The following is a 20932-nucleotide window of genomic DNA, read 5'->3' on the forward strand; positions in this document are numbered from 1 at the left end:
ATTTTGCTTGTATAATGTACAGTATGTTCTAAAACAAAAGTTTAAAGGTGTGGAGAGGCATAATCGAAAGGGACATCTAAGTCCGTTTATGTCCATCTCGCAAGTCATTCAAAATTAAAAAGAGCGTAAGACTCATTTTCGAAAGAAACGTCCAACTTTTTTTTTGTTTCAAAAATCATCTAATTATACGTCCTTCCGATCTGATCGTCCAAGCCACTAAATCGTCCATCTGTATACCACATTTTGGGGAGTAATTTTGATAAAATTTTTCTACTGCAATTCTTCAGCATTCACAGAAAAGTTCTTTCTTCTAGCCTGAGCGGTGCCTTTACCACTCATCCCAGAACCTGCTACAAAAGAAATAAATTGTTTCATAGGACTAGAAACCGCTGCTGGAATATAAACCAGATCATTGGAAGAGTAAATGAGGTTTTTAACTACCACATGGGAAAAAGCACCACAGTGCACCAACAATAGTCACCAAACAGAGCACTGTCCATCTTGCCACCATCTTGATTCCCTGAACGATAAATGTTCCAGCAATAGATTAGTAGTTGTTGTTAGGTGCCATTGACTCGTGCTCAAGTCCTAGCGGCTTGATGAATTGTGGATCTAAAAAGAAATTGGTTTTGTGCTAGTCTGGAACGGTCCTCCAGCGTCATCCCCAAGGTTGTTTTCAACTTGTCCAGCCATCTGATTGCAGGTCGCCCTCTTCGCCTGGTTCCTTCGATCTTCCCAAACATGATGTCCTTCTCCAGTGATCTCTCTCTTCTGATGGTGTGACCAAAATAAGTCAGTCATAACTTCATCATTTGGGCTTCGAGTGACATAGCCAGTTTGACCTCATCCAGAATTGATTTGTTAATTCTTTTGGCAGTGCATGGTACTCCTAAAATCTTTCTCCAGCACCAAAGCTCAAATGAGTCAATCTTCTTTCTGTCTTGTTTCCGTAGTGTCCAGCTTTTGCATCCGTAACTGATCACTGAGAAAATGAGTGCTTAGGCAAGTCTGATCTCCTTGCCTTTGAATACTTTGTCGAGAACCTTCATTGAGGAGCTACCAAGCACTATTCTGCGGAGTATTTCCTCCCTGCTAGTTGCCTCTTTATTTTCAAAAGAGCCCATGAGGTAGAAATCCTTTACAACCTCTATCGTCTTGAAGCTCAAAATCTTCATTATTTTCCATATTCATGATCTTCATCTTGTTTATGTTCAGTTCTAATCCCATATTATGACTTTAGGTTTTGACTTTTCTCAGTAGATTCAGCATGTCTTCTTTGCTGCTGGTGATGAACGTTGTATCATCTGTATAGCGCAGGTTGTTTATATTTCTGCCACCAACTTTGCAATCGACCCACTCTTCTTCCAAATTTGCTTTTCTGAAGATAGTTTCACTGTATAGGTTGAACAGGTAAGGTAACAAGATCCATCCTTACCTGATGCCACGTTTTATTGGAAACCAATCAGTGTAGTCATATTCAGTTCTCACTGCAGATTCTTGATTTTCATATAGGCTCTCTATCAGCTATGTATTTAGGTATTCCTAGTTGCTCTAGAGTTCTCCATAGTTTATTGTGATCCACACAGTCAATGAAACAAAGGTATAGGGGATTTTGGTATTCTTTGCTCTTCTCCAATATTCATCTAAAAATTTGTGGTGTTCAATGTATTAGCATTAATAATGTATAAAGGCAGAAGGAATATGTGCTGAAAACCATAGAGCACTATGAGAAATTAAAGAGAGAGTGGAGGAGTAACCTAGTGGTTAGAGCAGCTGTCTTCGCACCTTGAGGCTGTAAATTCAATTCCCACTGCAGCTCCTTATGACTCTGGGCAAGACACTTAACACTTCATTGCCCCATGTAAACCACTTTGATTGTGTAAACCAGGGGTACCCAAAACGTCGATCGCGATCGACCAGTAGATTGCAAAGGCAATGCAAGTCGATTGCGGTGCCCATCCCGGGCTCCATGATAGACTCGCATTGTCTTTGCATTCTCCCTGCCTCCCCAACACCAGGCCAGGTGTGTACAAGCACCAGGCCCACAGCCTTCCCCCCCCTGCCCCCTTCCCCGATGTCAAGTCTGACGTTGGAGAGGAAGTTCCAGGCCAATCGCTGACTGGCTGGCCCGGAACTTCCTCTCCGATGTCAGAATTGACAAGGAGGAAGGCTGTGGGCCCGGCGCTTGTACACGCCTGGCCTGGCATCGAGGAAGCAGGGAGAAATCGGCGGGGGTGCAGGGAGAGAGAAAGACAGACTGAAAGAAAGAAAGGGGAGCGGCAGGGAGAGAGGAAGAAAAAGTTGGACTCATGGAGGGACAGAGAGATGTTGGTTGGGGAATGGAATGAGATCTGGAGGAGAGGAAGCATGCAGGAGGCAGAAAAGAAGAAAGGCAGAAAGAAAGAAATATTGGATTTACAGTCAGAAGAAGGAAGTGCAACCAGAGACTCATGAAATCACCAGACAACAAAGGTAGGAAAAATGATTTTATTTTAAATTTAATGATCAAAATATGTCTGAATTTATATCTGCTGTCTATATTTTGCACTTTGGCCCCCTTTTACTAAACCGCAATAGCGTTTTTTAGCGCAGGGAGCCTATGAGCGTTGGAAGCAATGTGGGACATTCAGCGCAGCTCCCTGTGCTAAAAACTGCTATTGTGGTTTAGTAAAAGGGGAGGGGGTATATTTGTCTATTTTTGTATGGTTGTTACTGAGGTGACATTGCATATTTTAAAGTCTGACCTCTGAGAAAGTCTGACCTCTGAGAAAGACCTATGAGAAAACCCCAAATATATATGATAATTAACATTTTCTCTGCGTACAGTGTGCTTTGTGTTTTTTTACATTTTATTGTTGGTAGATCATTTTGACTTGGTCATTTTAAAAGTAGCTCGCAAGCCAAAAAGTGTGGGTACCACTGGTGTAAACCATATAGAAAAAGCAACATATCAGTCCCATTCCCCCTTCCATCATAAATAAAAAAAATCTAAAGAAACAAGTAGTAAACAGTCACCAGGTACCAAATGAAAGAAATTGTGGTGACAGACATGATCAAAGTGGAAGAGGTCTTTAAAAATCTCTATTATAATAGGTTAGAATACTGCCCTTCCATAAAATAATGTTATTTTGAAATTTGTGTGCACTTAAAAATAAAAAAGTAGATGGCAATCCACCAGAACTGTGAATCTTCTCATACACATGTTCGAACAGTTAGAAAGGATATTGAAAAATGTGAGAATCAAAACAAAAGAGGATATTGTAACATCAGAAAGGAAAAGAAAAGTGTAATTCATAGATTAGAATGACACTAGTATAGTGATCAAGCTAGCTGACAAAGGGGAGGGCTTGAGGGGCTGGGATGGTATAGATGGGCTGGAGTGGGACTTCAGTAGTTGGAACCTAAGAACAGTCCCGGGCAGAGCTTTGGATTCTTGCCCAGAAATAGCTGTGAAGAAAAAAACCCCCAACAACAAATTTTTAGATTGAATCAGGATGGGCAGACTGGATGGACCATCCAGGTCTTTATTTGCCATCATCTACTATGTTACTTTGTTACTATGTTACAATTGTCATTATAGATAAATAGGCAGTAGATATGATCCTAAGAAGGTGATTGTCTATAATTTAAATAGGTAACTAAAGAGGCTTTCTTACTAGCAAAGAAATTGATTTCCTTACAGTACAGCATCCAGTAACATCAACCATTTACATTCTTCCTAAAATACACAAATAATTTGAGTCACCCCCCAGACAATCCTTTTATTTCTTCCATTGCGGAGAGATTAAATGAATTATTTGCCTTGGTATTTACCAAGGAAGACGTGTTACCAGTGCCAGAAATGGTATTCAATTCTGATGAATCAGAGATACATATCTCTGTAATACTGGATGATGTAAGGGTCAGTTTGACAAACTGAACAGTAGCAAATAGCCTGGACTAGATGGTATACATCCCAGAGTGCTGATAGAATTGAAAATGAAATTGCAGAGCTATTGTTAGTAATCTGTAATTTTTCTTTAAAATCCAGCATAGTACCAGAAGACTGGAGGTTGGCCAATGTGATGCCAATTTTTAAAAAAGGGTTCGAGAGATGATCCAGGAAATTATAGACTGATGAGTCTGATGTTGGTGTCGGGCAAACTGGTAGAGATTATTACAAAGAACAAAATGTCAGAACATATATGTATTAGTGCTGATGTACAGCCTCTTGTTCTATTAGCTGCCAATAAGTTTAGTCGGGATGCAGCGGAACAATACTGAAAGAGGGACTTCTTCTTAAAAAAACTTTGGCGAAACATGTTGGAGCAGACGCTTTAGGATCAACAAACATTCTCTCATGCAATCAGCATGCATGAAGCTAAGTACAAAGTTTTCTTAAATACCAAGTACTAAGTTTATAAGCACAAGCACAAAGCACAGAAATTTCTATTAAAACAAGTCTGATGAGGATGAACTTGCCGTGAGATGTCTCAAGCCTAGAATCAATTGGCTGGAGGTTGGCACATTTTGAAGACTTAACAAAAATTTGTTTTAAAGTGTTTAACATTGAATATTTGATAATAATCTAAATGCTGCTTTTTGAGAACATATATGAAAGCATGGATTAATGAGAGAAAGCCAACATGGATTTAGTCAAGGGAAATCTTGCCTCACCAATCTACTGAATTTGTTTGAAGGGGTATGAACATGTGGATAAAGGTAAACCAGTTGATATTGTGTATTTGGATTTTAAAAAGGCATTTGACAAAGTACCTCATTAAAGACTTCTGAGGAAATTAGAAAGGATAGGAGGCAATGTCCTGTTATGGTTTAAGAACTGGTTGAAAGACAGCAAACAGAGTAGGTTTAAATGGTCAATATTCTCAGTGGAGAAAGGTAAATAGTGGGGTTCCCCAGGGGTCTGTGCTGGGACAATGATCTAGAGATAGGAATAACTAGTGAGATAATTAAATTTGCTGATGACACAAAGTTGTTCAAAGTTGTTAAATTGCAAGAGGACTATGAAAAATTGTAAGATGACCTTGTAAGACTGGAAGACTGGGCATCAAAATGGCTAATGACGTTTAATGTGAGCAAGTGCAAAGTAATGCATGTGGGAAAGAGGAACCCGAACTTTAGCTACGTGATGCTGGGTTCTATGTTAGGAGTTGCTGCCCAGGAAGAGGATCTAGGTGCCATTGTTGAGGATACGTTGAAACCCTCAGCTCAATGTGTGGCGGCAGCTAAGAAAGCAAATAGAATGTTAGGAATTATCAGGAAAGGAATGAAAAACAAAGATGAAAATGTAATAATGCCCTTTTATCGCTCTATGGTACAGCTGCAACTTGAATACTGTGTGCAGTTCTGGTTGCTATATCTCAAAAAAGATATAGTGGAGTTAGAAAAGGTACAGAGAAGGGTGACGAAAATGATAAAAGTTTGGGATGACTTCCCTATGAGGAGAGACTAAAGCAACTAGGGCTCTTCAGCTTGGAGAAGAGACAGCTCAGGGGGGGATATGATAGAGGTCTATAAAATATTGTTCACTCTTTCCAAAAATACTAGGCCTAGGGGGCATGCGATAAAGCTGCTAAGTAGTAGATTTAATACAAACCGGAGAAAATATTTCTTCACACAACATATAATTAAACTCTGCAATGCGTTACTGGAGAATGTGGTGAAATCAGTGAACTTAGCAGGGTGTAATAAAGGCTTGGATAATTTCCTAAAAGAGAAGTCCATAGGCCACTATTGAGTTGGTTTGGGGAAATCCACTGCTTATTCCTAGGATAAGCAGCATAAAATCTGTTTTACTACTTGGGATCTAGCTAGGTACTTGGAATCTGGGTTGGCCTTTGTTGGAAACAGGATACTGGGCTTGATGGACCTTCAGTCTGTCCCAGTATGGCAATTCTTATGTTTTTAAGTGCACAAAATTTCAAAATAAGATTGTTTTGTGGAAAAACAGTATTTTAACCTACTGTAATAAATATCTTTTAAGACCTCTTCAACTAATACAAAAATCTAGGCAGAAGCTGTTCTATCCGAAAGGGAATTCCTTACAAACAGGAACTATTTCTGTGGATTTCACTATGATGGGACCTCTCTTCCCATTTTATTTTTGTTGCCTCCTCACCAGCTGTCCTGTCACTTTGGTCCCACAGATTGATTTTGCTTTCATTGTATGGCGTACTTTCCCAGAGCGCATTGTGGGTTATCCTGCCCGCAGTCATTTCTGGGATAACAGCAAAGGATGCTGGGGGTATACCTCCAAGTGGACCAACGAGTACTCCATGGTGCTAACTGGTGCTGCATTCTACCATAGGTAAGCATAAATGCTGTGAATCCTTCCACAATACCCATTAACAGTACTGCTATGTCACCACTGTCAATTACTGATTTCTGTTTCCAGATGATTAAAATAACATCATGCTAGATATAGCAGCTTAGATAACTAGAAAATTACTCTTAAATAATGACAATAAAAAATACTCTAATAACAAAAACCCATAAAAATAATTATTGTAAACAAAAATTTATGCTGAGTTTTACTAAACCACAGAAAAGCTCCTTACCGTGGGCCAGCGAAGTGAATGCTTTGACGTTCATAGAAATTGAATGAGCATTTACCTCGCCAGCCTATGATGAGAAGCTTTTCCGTGTTTTAATAAAAGGAGCCCTTGGTGAAGAAAGTCCTCAGTCAAAAATTGTACAATCTCATTCAACAAGAGGTTGGAAGCATCTAGTCAATGGTCAAAAAAAGAACTTCCGCTAAAATAACAAAAAACACAAATATAAATCTAAAAAACTGAAAAATGTTACTAGAGGGTTCCCATGTAGCAAACAACCAATAAATAATCCAGTCTTTATTCATAAAAGTAAATAGAGCTCATAAGTGTCTCAAACCTATTTCCTCTTAATTTCCCAACAGTGATTCCCTATTTCTCTTAGCTGCTTCAGGGGATTTTAAGATGTATCATTCTTCTCACAGCTTCTCCACTTCAATATGAACATTTGAACTTGAAGGTAAATTATTTTTTTCCGTTGGAAACTTCACTTACGCCCCCTTTTTACAAAACCGTAGTGCGGATTTTAGTACCGGCCATAGTGGTAACATCTCCGATGCTCATAGGAATTCTGAGCGTTGGAGCTGTTACTGCCATGGCCAGTTTTAAAAAACACAGTACGGTTTTGTAAAAGGAGGGGGGTTTAAAGCATTCACAGGTAGGGTCTCTACAGGTTAAAACTCTGGCTTATGCTGATGACCTACGTATATTCCTCTCTAAACCGGCATCCTCTATCCCTATTTTACTTCAATTGGTTTCCGATTTTTCTTCAGAATCGGGCTACCGTATTAACTGGGACAAATCTGAAATTATGCCCCTTAACGATGCCACCTCCTTATCTGATTGTGGTCCAGTCTCCTTTCGGTGGGCAGAATCATCTCTGAAATACCTCGGAACTCTTTTCCATCAGGACTCTGATACTATGATGTCCATTAACTTGTCAGCAATAACTGCCAAAGTGGATGCTCTCTTAAAAAGGTGGTCCCCTCTTTCAATGTCCTGGTGGGGGCAGCTGGAAGCAATCAAAATGACTATCTCCCCGATTGTTAACTACTATCTCTCCATGCTGCCTAGATTAGCCCCCAAAGCTTTTTACAAATCCATAGAAAGTAAATTATCGGAATATCTTTGGAATAGAAAACCTCCTCGCATCTCATTAAAAATTCTTAAATCATCTAAGGAGGACGGGGGCATGGGATTCCCTGATTTTTTTCTATATCATGTCGCAGCGTTACTTCGCTACAGCTCTATCTGGATACAAGATATGGACCCGATTAATGCCTGCGCTGCCTGGGTTCATATTGAACAACATCTAATAAACTCTATTCCCATATCGTGCTTACCTTATATCTCTCCTTCCGCTCTTCCTTGTAAATCTAATACCATCTTTGCAACTCTTCGAGCGATACAATATTTTGATGACTTTTCTAATTCTAACAGGAGACACACCTTGACTACTCCCCTGTGGTACAACTCCTTATTCCATATTGATAATCGCTTCATTCATTGGCAGTCGTGGATTGATAATGGTGTATGGTCACTGGGTCAAGTAATGAACAAGGAAACTCTCTTGTCCTTCTCTCAGATTATGGATAAATTCAACCTACCCCCTTCAGAATGCTTCCATTGGCTTCAATTCTCCCATTGCTTGAAGAAATGCTCTCCTTCTATTTTTACCTTCTCTCAGACCTCCCATTTTGTCACCTTATCTCAGCAGGGCTTTCTCCTAGGACATTCGACCTCTCTCTTCGATAAAGAACTTAGATCGCATCTTTTTCCTAGATCCACCAGGACCACCGATTCTTGGGCATCCTTTCTCACTTGGCATGGTTCCGACAAAGATTGGGAACGATATTTTTGTAAAATTATTCGACCTACTGCCTCAGCTAGTTTATCACAATCTCTTTACTTTTTAGCATATCATGTTTTCTGGACTCCTCACAAGATGTTTAGAGCTGGCCTTACGGATTCTAACCTTTGCTGGCATTGTTCTGCAGAACTGGGCGATCTTCATCATATGATTTATGCCTGTCCCATTCTCACCTCATTCTGGACTAAAGTTTGGGGACTTATTCGACGTATATTACCTATCACATCTGATTTCACTTTTGATATTCTCCTCTTTCGGGCTCTAGCGCTGACAGACCCGCTCACCCATAGCCAACAATCTCTCCTTAACATACTAATTGCCCTTACGATCCAAATGATCCTCCACAATTGGAAATCTGCGGATACCCTTAATATTGTGTTTTGGTGGAATTCTGTTCTCATGATCCACTCATACGAGATCAAAGCGGCAGAATTCTCCAACAGATCCTTCACTGTATCTCGCATTTGGGAACCTATACAACACTTTTCTTTATAACCGCTGACACTCCAATTGACTTTATTAAGATATTCAGAACTTTATATTTAATCTATATTTACTTATCATGGATGTAGATGCCCGCCCTACTTATTTACTCTCTTCTTGATTCCTTTCTTCCTCTCCACTTATTGGATTTATCTAATTCTTATTAATATATCTCTTTCTTCCTTCTCTTTTTTCTTCTTCCTCTCCAGGATTATGATACATCTGGCATTGGGGTATTTTAGTACCTTGCTATGGTTAGGATGATACATGATGCTCTTATATATTTTGGTGCTAATGTTTGTTAATATAACACTACCTTCTTGAATGTTAATTGTTCTCAATGCATTCCTTACTGAATATATTTGTGTTTTGTTTTTTAATACAAAATCAATAAACATATTTGAACACGTTAAAGCATTCACTTTTCTGATAACTCCCTTTTTCTTCTGAAAACTCCCTTTTTCTTGTATCCCATTAAGCAGCTAAGCAAAACAGGGAATTTCAGTCAGGAAATGAGGCTTGAAACAGCGTTATTAAGATAAGTGTACTTTTGAGTTCTATTTACTTATATGAACGGATTGTTTATTGATTGTTTGGTACAAGGGAAGCCTCTAGTAACTTTTTTTGGGGGGGTATATTTGATATTTTTGTTATTTTAGTGGAGTTTCTCTAATGTTCGATACTTCCAACCTCTTGTTGAATGAGGCTGTGAAATTTTATAGAAGGTCTTTTTCTTCACTGATTTTTGTTTACAATAATTATTTTTACAGTTTTTGATTATTAGAGTTTTTACATTATTGTTATTTAAGAGTAATTTTCTAGTGATAGCAGTTTATCATATAAGCCCAGGTACAATGTATCCTGTGTATATGGTACATTTAAAAGGGAGAGGAAAAATAATTAACATAAAATGAGGCCTTATTATTTGACCATATTAAAGCCCATATTAATACTAAGGTGCGCTAACCGAGTAGCATGCACTAATCAAATTAACGTGCGCTAAACGCTAACACGTGCATGTTAGTCTATGGATGCATTAGCATTTAGCGCACACTAATTCAATTAGCGCATGCTAATCGGTTAGCGCACCTTAGTAAAAGAGGGGGGTAAGTCAATCCATTTTTTTCATTAGCATTGAGGGGCTTAATCCAAATAAAAGGTTCACTAATAATTTTTCACTGATCCTCTTCCTATCTATTTAAGGGTCTTTTACTAAACGGCGCTAGAAGTTTTCAGTGCAGGCCGGTGAGGTAAATGCTCCAATGCTCATAGAATTCCTATGAGCATCGTAGCATTTACCTTGCCAGCCCACGCTAAAAACCTCTAACACCATTTAGTAAAACCCAGCAAAAATGAATTAACTCAGTAATCACTCTTTTAGTGTTGTTTGGAACATTATTAATGCCCAAGAGTCCAATCAATGCAAATAAGAATAGATTGCTTCTCATCATGACAGGAGTTGCTATGCAGCTAATTACGAAAAACTGGAAAAATTGGGAGAGAATAAATTATAACTTTTGGTGGGAAACCTTATGTCAAGTTTATAAGTTTGAATGTATGAATTCGATACAATTGGGACAGTATAATAAATTCAAAGAAATTTGGAATCCATTAACAAAATTTTGTGCAACATAAGAAGACTTTAGGCGGTCCAGAGGAGGGCGACGAAAATGATAGGAGGCTTGCGCCAGAAGACATATGAGGAGATTCTGGAAGCCCTGAATATGTATACCCTAGAGGAAAGGAGAGACAGGGGAGATATGATTCAGACGTTCAAATACTTGAAGGGTATTAATGTAGAACAAAATCTTTTCCAGAGAAAGGAAAATGGTAAAACCAGAGGACATAATTTGAGGTTGAGGGGTGGCAGATTCAAGAGCAATGTTAGGAAATTCTACTTTACAGAGAGGGTGGTGGATGCCTGGAATGTGCTCCCGAGTGAGGTGGTGGGGAGGAAAACGGTGACTGAGTTCAAATAAGAATGGGATGAACACAGAGGATCTAGAATCAGAAAATAATATTAAATATTGAACTAAGGCCAGTAATGGGCAGACTTGCACGGTCTGTGTCTGTGTATGGCTGTTTGGTGGGGGTTGGGTTTCAGTGGCTGGGAGGGTGTAGATGGGCTAGAGTAGGTTTTAACGGAGATTTCGGCAGTTGGAACCCAAGTACAATATCGGGTAGAGCTTTGTATTCTTGCCCAGAAATAGCTAAGAAAAAATATTAAAAAATTTAAATTGAAGCAGGTTGGGCAGACTGGATGGACCATTCGGGTCTTTATCTGCTGTCATCTACTATGTTACTATGTTACTATAACTTGATTATTAGTATTACCCTTTGATTTCTGATTTTATGTTATACACATCCAAGCAGGGTGGGTGGGAGGGGGGTGATATGTACTTATTTTATCATTTTAAGGTAATGAGTGCTGTTTATTGTATCAGTTGTTTGTTTATCTGTTGCACTTTGTATTGGCTTTTTAAAAATAATAAAGAATATTTTAAAAAAAGTAATCATTGTTTTGATCTTTATATGAATTGTTTTCAACAGAAAGATTAGGTTTGAATGGCTTGAGAGCAGATTTTTTTATGATGTAAACAATTTTTTATTTTCAATAAGAATACACAAGCAACACAATAAATGCTCAGCTATTAATAAATGGCCTGAAGTTTTGCCCATTTCCAGTCCTGCAGAAGAATAGATGTAAAGTATATATTTTTAAACTGGCGTGGGGTCTATTGACCAATTTTATTAATTTTAGTTAAATGGCTTATTCCCCTATTACTGGTTTGATTTGCATATCCAGGAATGGGGGAAGGGAGAGGATATTATATTAGGACTTGCTTATTAATTACATGTATGTACTGTTGTATGGTTTTATTGTAGGGTGGGTGGGAGGGGGAAGAAAATGGTTTCTCATGTATTTATTGATGGATGTAAGTGCTGTTTTTCAAATTATGTATTCCTTTATGCACTGTGTTTAGAATGAAAAATTAATAAAGATATATATATATATATATATATATATTGTGACAGGGAAGCTCCTGTCCCAGGTGAAAAGACGGTGGGACCCATCAGAAATACAGCCTTTAAGGCTGCCAGCTCTAAACTAAAGCCTATTTCTCCTGATAAAAGCAACAGGGTAGCACAACCAAAGAACCTGGGGGAAAAGCAGGGGTGGAGTCAGCCCGGAATGCAGGAAGGGAGGGCACTGAAACCACAAGCCAGTCCCTATTACTCCTTTCCCCAGGTTAGAGGAATCCAGGAAGAAGGGGGTGGAGCTGGTCACCAGCCCTGCAACCAAGCAAACCTCAAATAGGCAGAAGGCAGAGTAATCAGGAAGGAGGAGGAGGCTCACCTGTTCCTGATTATAGGAGCCCAGCAGCAAATCACAATAGCTGCTATCTCCCTTCTGCCAGAAGCCAGCTAGGAAAGTTTCCAGAACTCAGCCCACCCGGGGAGAGAGATTAACTCCAGGGAAGTACAATTACTTTCCAAACACATTTTGGGGTGAGGGGCTGGAGGTTGTCCCTGAAGGGGCAAACGATTTGAGAAGGCTGGCAGACATCCAGAGAGGGGGAGGAGAGGAACAGACAGAAGTGCAGGACTTCATAGAGAGCCCTAATCCCCTGGAGCCAGCCTGGGAAATGCTCAGTGAGGAAGGCTCTGGAGAATACATGTTTGAGGAAGACATGGACATGGAGTCTTGAGCTGGAAAAGGCATGGCAGCAGTGCCTAATTAAGTAATGCCAAAATAATTCCTTGAACCTCAGTTCTCCTAGGGACCCTTTGAATTAAAGTTCTGGATGTTGTGGGCATGTTCGGGTGGGAGATAAGACCTTTAGCATAAGGGAGGCTTGCCCGCACAACCTGGGTTCAGGTTGTGAACATCCTTCAAAGGGAGGGACAAGGAGAGAAAGAGGAAAAATAATAAAAGCCAAAACGTTTTTTTTTTTCTACAAAGTATAGGGGAAAGCTTGCTGACACCTGTTGTGCTCAGCTGTGAATTAGTAAACCAGCTTGGGTTGGGAGAAGTCTTAGTCCTGAGAGGGGACTCTACGGAGGCAGTGAAGAAGCTGCAGAAGCATTTTTTTTCTGTTGTTTTTTTTGTTTATGATTTCAGTGCACTGAGGAAGATTGACAGTCACAGGCCGAGGCACATCCAGCGTGCCCGGGACGTATGTAATATACTGTGAACTCAACGACTGTGCACTGTGACAAGTGTGCACACAGTGATGTTTTGTTTTGCACATTAATAAACCTGGTGAAGCTTTGCGAAAAGTCCAGTCTCCGGGTTTTCCTTGACCAACCATATAAAAGGCGCTCCTAAAAATCTTACCTGTGATCTGAGCCGGAGGTTTCCCACCTACATGAGGTCTGGCCCGGCCACAATATATATATATATATATCTTTATTAATTTTTCATTCTAAACACCATTTTCTCCCCCCTCCCACCCACCCTAATTCCAGTGTATACAATAAAACCATACAACAGTACATACATGTAATTAATAAGCAAATCCTAATATAATATCCTCTCCCTTCCCCCATCCCTGGATATGTAAATCAAACCAATAATAGGGGAATAAACCATTTAATTAAAATTATGTATAAATAATATATATATATATATATATATACATCTTTATATATATATAAAGATGTAAAGTATATTGTAGGTAGTTTTTAAAGTGAAACAGGTGGCTACTGAAACTTGTCTCCTTAGAGCTAGAAACCTTCATATAGAATTCCCAGTAAGGATGTACAGTATGTAGCTTTCAGATGCAGGAGATGCATTTAGCATTCCACTTTAAAGTCTGATAGGTCGTGTCACATCCTGAGGCAGCAGATTTGTGAAACGCTGGCCACCGTCGGTGTACCGATCAGCGGAAGATAAGTGGAAATATATTTTCTTCTATCTTTTTTTGTTTTCTATAGCACAGCATAGAGCTTTTTTTTCATTTTTGCTGAAGGTTTTTTGCCCATGAGGTGACCGCTCAACTACCTTTAAAAAACCAATTTTGTGGAGGTGGGGGGGGCCTTGTCTGAGGCTTTTTCCTTCAGTTTGGTATAAAGTCTATGCTGTCCTTATATTACTTATACCATTGGATATTAAACATCATTTGTAATTGAAAGTGTTACAATAATAATAATAATAATAACAAAATATAAGTCAAAAGAAGAAAAATATTATTAGCTAAGTGGTGGGAGTACCCATTGAAAAACCATTTAATTCAATGGAGACAAAGCTAGGAAGTTCTTCTTTACCCAACGTGTGGTGGACACCTGGAATGCGCTTCCAGAGGACGTAATAAGGCAGCATACGGTACTGGGGTTCAAGAAAAGATTGGACAATTTCCTACTGGAAAAGGGGATAGAGGGATATAGATAGAGGATTACAGTTCAGGTCCTGGACCTGTTAGGCCACCGCGTGTGCGGACTGCTGGGCACGATGGACCTCTGGTCTGACCCAGCGGAGGCACTGCTTATGTTCTTATGTTCTTAAGCCTCATCCTTATATAATATACAGACGGCAACCCAATGAGTTTTTTAGTTATTCTAATTCTGTATCATAAGGAAAAAAACCTCCACAATTCTCAAAAATGTAATTTTCCAAAACAGGAAATCATCATGTTCTGATTGGTGACATTTATGAAGATAAGTGCAATTTTGTCTCTTGTTCTTTTTCCTCTTCCCTGTGCACAGTGGTGGAATGATTTCCCGTTTTGGAAAATTACATTTTTTGAGAATTATGGAGTTTTTTGCCTATGATACAGAATTAGAACGGCTAAAAAAACTCATTGGGTTGCCGTCTGCATATTATATAAGGTTGAGGCTTTATCTCCACTTTTCTTCTTTTGACTTTTAATTGAAAGTGTTACCATATAGTATGTAGCCCTAAGACAGTTTGAAATACTTCTCTTTGTCTTTGATTTCCAGGTACTATCACTACCTTTATACATTCTACCTACCCAGCAATTTGCACAGCATGGTGAATCAGATGAGCAATTGTGAGGATATTTTGATGAATTTCTTAATTTCAGCCACCACCAAGCTTCCGCCAATTAAGGTCACCCAGAAAAAGCAATACAAGGAGACTATGATGCAGCAGGTGTGTGTGAGCAATGCTATCCTGTGAGCAAAATGGATGGCAAACAATCTCAATAACCTGTAAAGAACTGCTGTCCTTTGAAATGTGAAATTTCTCTTGGAACTAGATGCAGCTAAGGAGACTATTTTGGAAGGCATGCACAGCTTTTACATGTATAACTATCCTACACATGTATATAGTGCTTTAGAACAGAAAGGGTGGTAGATGCATGGAACAGTCTCCAGGAAGAGGTGGTGGAGAAGATGTGTCTGAATTCAAGAAAGCTTGGGATAGGCACATGGGATATCTGAGAGAGAGGAAAAGATAATGGTTACTGCAGATAGGCAGACTGGATGGGCCATTGGCCTTTATTTGCCATCATGTTTCGATGTTTCAATACACGGTACTCATACTTCTTGAGTGGAGCCATTGTTGTCAGTCATCACCACCACCACCACCAGTGATCCCATGTGTTACCTCAGCAAGCCTCCTTCATGCCCCCCTCCACAAAGCCATGTGCACACTCCCAGCATGCCACTGAAGCCGACCCCACAGTTTTCCCTTCAACGTTGGAGGGAAGGCTTCTGGATCAGCCACGTGCAGCATGCAGGAAACGCTGCATGCAGCTCTGTGAAGAATAAAGTGCGGCTGAAAGCAGGAAGAAGGAACCCAGCTGGACAGCCCTAAAGGGAACGAGTGAGCACATTGGGAAAAGTAAGGTAGAGAGGGGACATAAACGTGGGACAAAGGAAGAAAGGAGGTAGGAGAGAGGACCACGTTGGAACATGGAAGGAGCACGAACTTGGGACAAAGGCTGGAAGGAGGGAGGGGGCATGAACTCGGGACACAGAAGAAAGGGAGGGAGCATGAATTTGGGACACAGAAGGGAGGGATGAAGGGAGAATTGTTGGGCATGAGTGTGTGAGTGAGAGGGAAAAAATGGTGCATATGGCAAAAGGAAGAAAGAAGAAAATTGTTGGGCATAGGGAGAGAGAAGTGTGAGGTAGAGATGCATGGGGAACAGAAGGATAGGAAGGAAAAATGTTGGATATGGTGGTGGAGAGGGAACAGTGTAACAGATTGAAAGGATGCAAGAGGGAGGAATGTTGACATAGTGGTGGAGGGAATGGAGGGAGAGATGTGGCATGGTGGGGGAGAGAGTGACAGAAGGAGAGATGTTGGGCATGGGGCTGGTTGGCAGGAGCAAAAGATGATACACATGGTCCAGTGGATGAGAGAGGGAGAAATGTTAGATGTGGCAGTAGAGGGGATGGGAGAGATACACCCTACATCCTTTCTTCTCTCTCTCTCTCTCTCTCTTTGCAGCAAGGGAAGGAATGAGAGAGAGATAGGGACAGTGAGAGAGAAGGAGAAATGTTGCACATGGGGGTGGAGGAGATAGGAAGAAATGTTGTGCTGAAGTGGGGAGGGGAAAGAGGGAAAATGTCCAGGATAGAAGGGAGTGAGGATGGTGTAGGAGGGAGGGAATAGAGAAATGCTGGACCATGGTAGGAGATACCAATGGTCAGCAACTGCTCGAAGAAGAATTTGCAGAAGACAGGAGAGTGGGAAGAAGGGATGTCAGACTTGAGGGAAGGGGTGAGGAGAGAGTGCAGGAGGCAGAAAGTATTGGACTCTTGGAGAAAGAGGAAGAGATGGATAGGGAGGGTAGAAAGGAGGGAAGGAGAAATGTCACACTCAAGGGAAGGGGGAGAGGGCAGAGTGAAAACTTGGAAACCAGAATAGTCCCCATATTCAGTGAAAGTATCCATCAAATTGGACAATGAAACTATAGGATTCGATAGATGTACCAACAGATCATTGGCAAAAGCCGAGATCTTAAACTCCGAGGAACCTATGCAAATACCCGGAATAGCCGCATTAGACAAGACATCTGGAATGACAGGATCCAAAGTGAAGGCAAACAACAAGGAGGGAAGGGGGCACCCCTAATGTGTGCCCCGACAGATTGGAAAAGAGGGAGAACATATGCCATTGGCCCAAACAAAGGCACTGGGGAATGATAGAGCACCCAAAACTCTTCAGCAGATTTTTTTTTTAATTCTTTAACCCTCTTGGGCTACTACTGTTTCTCAGCTGGAAGAAACCATGACTGATGCTGTTGTGTCAGAAGATTTCATACTGTTTATGTTTATTAACTTGATATACTGCTTATCATTCATACAGACAGTTTCAAATAGTATGAGACATACAATGATGGTAAACGATTATTGACCCCTCTCTATCTATCTCAGCGGTCTCAAACACGCGGCCCACGGGCCGCATGTGGCTCTCCAGGTGTTATTTGCAGCCCGCGGTCTGGACGCGATCAACAGCATTTCTCCCCCTTTCCCTTCCTTTTGGGAAGCGTGTCTGGCCAGTTTGTTCCGTTCAAAGCCGTGGGTTGGCGGCTCCTCGCGCTATCCACTCCTGCATTGGAAGTCTCTCTGATGTCACAACATCAGAGAGGCTTTAGATGCAGGTGCGGATCTCGCAAGGAGCCGCCACCCGCAGCTTTGAACAGAATGAGCCGGCCAGACACGCTGCTGCTCCACAAGGAAGAGAACGGAAGGGGAGGGGAAAGAGAAATGCTTCTGCTACATAGGAAAGGGGGACCCTAGGGAAATGCTGCTGCTGCTGTACAGGAAAAGGGAGAGGGAGGGAAAGGGAAAGAGAAATGCCTCTCCTGCACAGGAAAGGGGGAAGGGAAATGCTGCTTCTGTTGCTGCTGCACCCAATTGAGGAAAGAGAGGGAAGGAAGGAGAAGGGAGAGGAGAGGAACAAGAGAAAAATCCAAGTTCATGGGAGGGAGGGAAGGAAAGGAGATATCAGACCATGGAGAGGGAGGAAGAGATGCCAGGGCATGGGGGAAGGGAAGGAGACAGATGCCAGACCAGGGGAAAGGAAGGAAGGAGGGAGGAAGAGAAAGGAAGGAAAGAGATGCCAGGCCATGGAAATAGGACGGAAGAAGAGAGAGATAGGAAGGGAAGATAAGATAAGACATGGAAACGTAGATTTTGAAAAGAAAGCAGAAAAATTGAACATTAAGTTAATGCCAAAGATGGATGCAAGGCAGAAAGTGAAGACGGAGAGAAAAACAAAGGACAAGAAGGCCCTGGAAATATAGTTGAAAGCACAGAAAAATAAAGTCACCAGACAACAAAGGTAGGGAAAATGATTTTACTTTCAATATAGTGATTGAAATGTGCCAGTTTTGAGAAAGAAAAGATATTAAACTTTAAATGTGAGGGCTGCAGAAAAAATAGAGTACTTGGAGGGCCACAGAAAAAATAGTTAATGTCTTATTAAAGAAATGACAATTTTGCATGAGGTAAAACTCTTTATAGTTTATATATCTTTCCTTTTAACAGTTAAAGGAAAGTTTTATAAACTATAAAGAGTTTTACCTCATGCAAAATTGTCATTTCTTTAATAAGACATTAACTATTTTTTCTGCGGCCCTCCAAATACCTACAAATCCAAAATGTGGCCCCGCAAAGGGTTTGAGTTTTGAGACCACTGATCTATCTGGTAGAAATATATAAAACATGGTTGGTAGGGGAAAGAAACACCTTTATATACAGTAGATTAAGGAAAGAAAGGCGAGAACAAGCAGACTACCAGCACAGTTTAGCTCTGCTGCCCCCTAACCTGTAAAGCCAGGCTGTATTATCCTTTGTGCAGCAGCCTGTTGGCTAAGCAAAAAAAAAAATTACACACAACTACCTATTCTCTTTCTCCTTTCCATGTAGCCCAGCCATTATAGTGGGAGTGCTCTGAATGAGAGGTATAAATTATAGCTTCCTCAAACCCAGCACATGTGATTCTTGGCCCATTCATAAGATGTCACGGCTGACTAATGCTTAGAATTTCTTCCCATGTGGGGAATGTGGATACTGTATTGACAGTGTCTCCAGCTACTCCCCATAAGTACACATTGCCTCTGTACCTTCAGACTGGTCTTCAGAACACACATTCTTACAGAAATCAGGGTTGGGGTTATACACATTGCGGACTGATTCAGAAATTGAGGAGTAGGCCCAGCCAGTTCCAGGTACCCTGCTATTCACTTCAGTGATGTCACTCAGTTTCACTATGTGATGCTGGAGCCCCAAGCAATTGCCTTGGGTTGTCCTCTCTTTTCCAAACCAAGCCTGATAGAAACAAAAATCTCAGAAATCTATTCTGAATGTTTCTTCTTTGTAAATGAATTTCAGTTTGATTCTCCAACTCTTGCCAAACTCAAATAATGAAAGTATGATTTCTAAGCAAATTTTCCAAACATTCAAAAATAGTGGTACTTGGAGTTCAGACTGCAAATGAGCCTAGCAGACTCCTACAGAAAAGACTGCTCATCATTAATAGTTGTTTCCCTTTCAGTTATTATGCTTCATTTGTTAACACACACTCCTTGGTGTTGCTCTGACAGAGTACTATTGCTCTATATATGCAGAAAAAATAATAAAGCTGACTCCTGACATAGGCTTCTTGCCGAAACACGGCATACCAATGCCTGAGGTCCTTTGTGCTTTTCTCTTCTGTTTCAATATACTGATTCATTCCCTTGTCATTTCAACCTTAGATTACTGTAATGCTCTCTACCAAGGCATAACCCAGAAAGAAATTCATCGGGCCCAATTAATACAAAACACTGCAGTGAAACTAATCTATCACGCAAAAAAATTTGACCACGTTACTCCTCTCTTCCATACAGCCCACTAGCTTACTTACAAAATACTACTACTTACTTTCAAAACAAAACATTCCCTCCAACCAGCTTTTATCGATAATCTTCTAATTCCATATGCATCCTGTAGGCCTCTTCGATCTAGTAATCAAAATCTCCTCATCATCCCCTCAATAAAAGAATTCTTCTATGACACTACTCGCACATCTATTTTCTCTGTTATAGCTCCCATTTTGGGGAATGCCCTTCCTGTGGATCTTTGCTTAGAAAACTCTTTAGATAAATTCAAAATCAAACTCAAAACTTTCCTTTTTAAAGACGCCTATACCTTATAAACCTTGATTTCCACAACTATTGTTCCTCTTTCGCAAAACCTTTTTCACAATCAAAACACTTCTTTTGAAGTGACCCCCCCCTTATCTAATTTGTACTTCCCTTCCCATTTTGCCTCCCTTTATTTTTTATTTTCCATTTTGATGTATTTAATAACTCTCCTCTCCTCTTGTTTCCCTTCCATATCATGTATGTATATGTGTAAGTGCCTCCCCTCTTTTAGTTTAGCCATGTTTTTATTTTTAATTTTTTTAATTTTTATAATCTATTTTATTGTTAACCGTTTAGATACTTGTATGATAAATGGTATATCAAAAATAAAGAAAAGTTGAAACTTGTACTTCTTAAACAATTGTTGCTGTAATCTTGAGAACAGGACATGCTGAAGAGACCTGCCCTGTGCAATAATGAAACAAAGGGAGACTCAAATATTATTAATGCAGAAATCACTGGATTTTGTTTCTGGAAATCATTATAGATCTACATATTTTGGATTTAGTAGCTCAGTTTTCTAAATTCAAGCTTAAGATAATATTCAGGCACAGTGAGTATTTCACTCCCCCAAAGGATTAATCTAAGGGCTCATTTACTAATACTTACCATGTGTTGTTTCCAAGGTAACAAGGAGTATCAGTGACAGAAGTACGATTTGATCCCTGATTTCCCTAGTGTTTAACCCACTACTTTAATCACTAGACTTCTGAAAAGGACTTAAGGACCCATGAAATAGAACTCACACTAAAATTTTATTTGTGAGTTTTCGAAAACTATAATGCAAAATCTTTACTCAACACATCCTATTGAAAAGACTTTTTCCCCCTCAGTCCGTAACTTGGTGCCTAATCTTGGGCACCAACTGGGTAATTCTATAAATGGCGCCCTAATTGCAGGTGCCTAGTGATGCCTAAGTTCAGGATCCG

At 40.2% G+C, this 20932-nt stretch overlaps 1 protein-coding gene across 1 annotated transcript in view; it reads left to right on the forward strand.

Annotated features, from left to right (window-relative positions):
• LOC117357489 (exostosin-1-like) overlaps nt 1-20932 on the forward strand; it is a 591565-nt gene that overhangs the window by 561121 nt on the left and 9512 nt on the right. The window contains exons 9-10 of the mRNA XM_033938173.1: nt 6147-6307; nt 14842-15013. Of these exons, the coding sequence (XP_033794064.1) occupies nt 6147-6307; nt 14842-15013 (333 nt within the window). The remainder of the gene's footprint in view (nt 1-6146; nt 6308-14841; nt 15014-20932) is intronic.

This window comes from Geotrypetes seraphini, chromosome 3, assembly GCF_902459505.1.
Source record: "Geotrypetes seraphini chromosome 3, aGeoSer1.1, whole genome shotgun sequence".
NCBI lineage: Eukaryota > Metazoa > Chordata > Amphibia > Gymnophiona > Dermophiidae > Geotrypetes > Geotrypetes seraphini.